The sequence below is a fragment of the Melospiza georgiana genome, chromosome 18 (assembly GCF_028018845.1).
Source record: "Melospiza georgiana isolate bMelGeo1 chromosome 18, bMelGeo1.pri, whole genome shotgun sequence".
Taxonomy (NCBI): domain Eukaryota; kingdom Metazoa; phylum Chordata; class Aves; order Passeriformes; family Passerellidae; genus Melospiza; species Melospiza georgiana.
In genome coordinates this window covers 4299291-4304003 of record NC_080447.1, presented here as the reverse complement: position 1 = coordinate 4304003, position 4713 = coordinate 4299291, and the positions used below count along the sequence as shown (strand labels likewise).

At 62.3% G+C, this 4713-nt stretch overlaps 1 protein-coding gene across 1 annotated transcript; it reads left to right on the top strand.

The window, feature by feature from the left end:
• Nucleotides 1-1109: 1109 nt before the first annotated feature.
• Nucleotides 1110-3883, top strand: GLTP (glycolipid transfer protein). The gene is made up of 5 exons (XM_058037062.1): nt 1110-1288; nt 1966-2027; nt 2222-2355; nt 2843-2993; nt 3157-3883. The coding sequence occupies exons 1-5, from the start codon at nt 1186-1188 to the stop codon at nt 3337-3339; spliced, it is 633 nt and encodes a 210-aa protein (XP_057893045.1). The 5' UTR covers nt 1110-1185; the 3' UTR covers nt 3340-3883.
• The last annotated feature ends 830 nt before the right edge of the window (nt 3884-4713 follow it).

Genomic DNA, 4713 nt, shown 5'->3' with positions numbered 1-4713 from the left:
CGCAACGCGCCCGCCCGCGACGGCTCCCGCCGAGGGACACGGCGAGACGGGCTCCGCGAGCACGGAGGGAGGCGGGGACCGACGGAGGGAGGCGGGGAGAGAGGGATGGACGGGAGATGGAGCGGCGGCGGGGAATCGGTTCGCTCCGACCCGGCCCGGTTCCGCCGCGTCCCGAGCGCTCGCAGGATGCGCGGGTGCAGCCCTGTGCCGGCTCGGAGCGCGCAGCACCGCGGGGTTTGTGGCGCTGTGAATATCTCAGGGGTTAAAGGTTTCTGTTTCTGCCCGCCTTGGCAGGGCACCGGCGCGGCGCGCCTGCAGCGAACCCAAGCGGACCGGCCCCTGAGTGAGCAGGGACAGCCCGGGCACCGCCGGAGGGGCTGCGGGCATCCCGAAGTGAGCGCTGGACATTCCAGGACAAGCTCCGAGCACCCTGAGTGGGCTCAGGGCACCGCAAGCACCGTGGAACTGGTCCTGGCACCCCAGGAAAGGCTTCAAGCGTCCCGGGAGGGGCTCCGGGCAGCACGGGAGTCTGGCAGCGGGGAGGGAGGCGGCACCAGCCGGCAGCCGCCGCCGGTGACCCGCAGCTCCCCGCACCCGCCTTGTATCCGCATCCGCCCTGCCAGGCAGCGATCGCTATCGCCCCACGACCAGTTTTTCCAGAATAACCGGTAAAAACACCGCATGTGGGGCCCTGCCACCGGCAAGTCCGCTCCCCACGCAGCGGACGGGCTGAGCCTCTCCCTCCGCTCCCACCTCTTCTTCACCTCTCCGTGTCCCCGCTCGGTGTCATTTTCCCACCCAACCCCTCACTGAGGTGTGTCATCACTCCCGCGCGTTGAGGTTTGTTTTCCATCTGTTCCCTATAAAATATTTATCTCCCGTGAATAATTAACGCCAGCCCGCCTGGCGCTGGGAACGCGGCCGGGGCAGCGCACGGTCCCGGGCACGGCCAGGCCCCGAGTCTGAGGGGGCGAGGGGGCGTGGCCTCCTCGTTGGACTCAAAGTCCCGCCCCCCACCACTCTGACCAATGGCTGCGCATCGGCCGTACGGGAGATGAGCAGCCATTGGTCGGAGCGGCGGGGGGCGGAGCGTGGCGTGGGCGCGCTGCCGGGTCGGCCCCCGCTGCCTCAGAGCCCCCTCAGCCGGGGAGCGGTGAGGGGGAAAGGGGGAGAGGTACGCCGGTCATGGCGCTGCTGCTGGAACACGAGTTCAAGCCGCTGCCGGCTGACAAGCAGATCGAGACTTTGCCCTTCCTGGAGGCCGTGGCGCACCTGCCGCCGTTCTTCGGTGAGACCGGGGTGGCCGGGGCTGGGAGATACGGGCTGGGACCAGGCCTGCTGCGGGCTCAGCCGCTCCGAGTGCCCCCTCCCCGGTTCTGGGTGGTGACCCCCCCTACCTGATCCAGGGCTCACGCCCGGCTCGGCTGCTCTGCCAGGACCGGGGTTGCATCACGATCCTGTCAAACCCGCCGAGCAGCCCCGTTGGGAAGCGTCCTGCCGTCCCCTGGAGCGCCCCATGCAGAGGCATCGCCCGGGGCAGGAGCGGCCATCCCACCCATGGATCCCACCCCGTGTCGGGACACGGGTGGGTGTCGGCGTGGCCGCCCTCGTGGCACAGCGTGCCCGCTGCCCTCCACAATGTCAGCTATTGTGTGGCGGCTCGGTGGCAGCCCCGGAAGGGCAGGACGTAGGGCTGCGGACGGGCAGTGTCCGGTGCCGGTCAGGCTGTTCCAGGATGTTCTGCCAGGGCTGTGTCCCGCAGCCGTGGGGATTGGAGGTCACTGGTGGGGCCGCAGTGGGTGGCAGGGCTGTCCCAAGGGCCAACAGCCGTGTATGAAGCTCAGAGATCCCTTTCTAGTCTCAGTGGCCGGGCTGTGCTTAAAGTGAAACTTGTTGGTTATGGGAAGTGTGTGGTGTCCCCTGTGTCACCAATGTCTAATTGTCCTCCCTCCCTTGTCTGCACAGATTGCCTGGGTACTCCCATCGTCTACTCACCCGTCAAAGCAGACCTGACTGGAAATATCAAGGTAGGAAGGGACTCAAGTGGGCTCAGAGAGGAGAATCCCTAGGGGGAGATGCTGTGGGACTGGAGATGTTTCAAAGGGCTTTTCTTCCTGTGGGGACTTTGGGCTCAGCAGTGGCTCACCCAGTCACAGTTTATCCCCAGAGCTCCTGCTCAAAGTCCCTGCTCCCGGGTGCCAATCCCCTTTTCTGCCCTCAGAAAATCCGGGCGGTTTATGACTCCAACCCTGCCAAGTTCAAAACTCTGCAGAACATCCTGGAGGTGGAGAAGGAGCTGCACGGCTCGGCCTGGCCCAAGATAGGTGCAACACTGGCGCTGATGTGGTTGAAAAGGTGATTCACGGCGTCGGGAGCTGCTCTGGCTCTGTCCCGGCATGTGGGAATCTGGAGAGCTCCAAGTGGAGCCTGTGTGGGCTGGGCTGGGCCCTGTGGGCTGGGGCTGGGCAGCTGGAAATGGGGTGCTGTATTTGGGGAGCACAGCTGTTGGGAACCCTCTCCTCAAATCTCCCCACAGGGGAATTCAACCTCAGAGCTTGAGCCCACAAATTGGACAGGTCCAGACCTGGAGGATCCATGGGGCTGCACCTGCCCAGCTCAGCCCTCAGCCCTGGCCTCACCTGGGGGTTCCATCCTGCCCTGGGGCTCCATCCAGCCCTTCTCTCTCTCTCTTCCCTGGATGGACACACAGGGCCAAGCACCAGCTTTGTGAGAGGGATGCGCTGCTGGCACTGCGGGTTTTTGGGATGCTTGGAAACACCAGGCTGGAAGCTGGGAAGCAGCACCCACTTCCCTGAGCCCAACACCTCTGCTCTTCTCCCAGGGGTCTGAAATTCATTCTGGTGTTGCTGCAGAGCATCTCTGACGGCGAGAGGGATGAGGAGCATCCCAACCTCATCCGAGTGAACGCCTTGAAGGCTTACGAGATCGCGCTGAAGAAATACCACGGCTGGATGCTGCAGAAGCTCTTCACGGTGAGCATCCCCTCCCTCTCCAAGCACCCAGCCACCATCCCTAAGGCTGTTTCCATGCACTGACAAGTGTCTGGAGAGCCCACAACATTGGCACATAGGAACAACCCCACCCATGGTCTCTGCTGGGTTTGTGGGAGTCAAACACCCTCTCCCTGTTTTATAGGGCTCAGTCTATGCTCTTCCCTACAAATCCGATTTGCTGAAGGCCTTGGAGAAGGGTAAAGAAGTCAAGGAAGAGGAAAGCATAGAAAAAATCCACCAGTTTCTCGCCAGGGTCACTCCAATCCTGGATGCAATTTATGAGATGTACACAAAGATGAACGCTGAGCTGAGCTACAAAGCCTAAAGCTGGCACAGGATTGGCACAGATTAAATAACGTGTGATGGGTGTTCCCTATGTCTTCATCACTGAGGCAGCTGGGGCGGCTCCCAGCTCTCCGGTGACTTCGATTCCTCTCTGGATCTGCAGTGGATAATGTCTTTTCTAACCAAAAAATTAACAGTAATTAACTTTCTATTAAGAATACGGCAATAAAACAATTGTGGGTGTCGCCCTTGGATTTCCCAAGAGGAGGAACAAGTGTTTCTAGTCCCAACCCCTGGATTCCTGTCTCCAGTGGGGCAGGGAATGAAGTGTCCTGCTGATGAATGAAGTGGCACTCGGGCTGTGCCTGGAACCCACCGACGGGCACCTCGTGTTGATTGGCACTGGATTGTCCGGAATGATGCCCGTGGAGGAGGAACTGATGACTTTCCTGGGTGATCCCAACTCCTCCAAGTGCTGGCCTGGGATCAAGCCCCAGTGCTGGGATTCAGAAACCAGGGACTGTCCCCGTGGTGTTTGCGGTGCCTTATGAGCCCCAGGAGCAGCAATTAATAAAAACTGACAGCACCCGTGGCCTGGGAGCCTCATTTGGGGCTGAAAGAGCGTTTGGGGAGATTGTTTTAGGGAAGGTGTTTTGCGGCAGGGCTGTTTTGGGTAGGGAAATTCGGTTTTTTTTTTCCTAGGGGAGCTGTTTTGGAGCCGTTCCTGGGAGGCTGTTTTGAAGCTGTGTCCTAGGAGAGCTGTTTATGGGAGGGGTTTTGGAGCTGTTCTTCGGGAGGGCTGTGCCAGAGAGGTTTTTCCGGGGGGGGGGGGGGCTGATTTTTTTTTTTTTTTTTTGAAGGGTATTTTGGGAGGGCTGTTCCTTGTGGGCTGTTTGTGGCCGGTGCTCCCGGGGGCGGGCGGGGGCCGAGCCCGAGGGCGGGTCCCGGTGGCGCCTCCGCCGCTGGAGCCGGGGCCGGGGCGGGGAGGGGCCGCTCTGGGGACCGGCCCCGGGCGACTCGGCGGCGCCGGAGCCTACGGGACTTTCCACGGGACCTTTGGCGGTACGGAACCGGGGCAGCGGGCAAGGGGGGCACCACCGGAGTGCGACGGGCCGGGACGCGGGCATCGGGGCTGGATGGAGCCGCCAGTGCGGGGACGCGGAAAATGGGGCGGGATGGAGACCCCAGGTCGAGGGCTGAGCTGGGCAGGGCAAGGTGGACCCTCCTGGATGCCCCGGCAGTGTCCGGACAGCCTGGGGACTCATGATCCGAGATTGAGGTGCCGGGTGGGTTTTGAGGAGGGGGCTCCCGCCGGCACCGAGCCCCCCATGCTGCCCACACTCAGCTCCTGGCTGTTGCCGAGGTGAGCGCAGCAGTGAGGATGATTTTGGGAAGCAGCTGCATCACTCAGGAT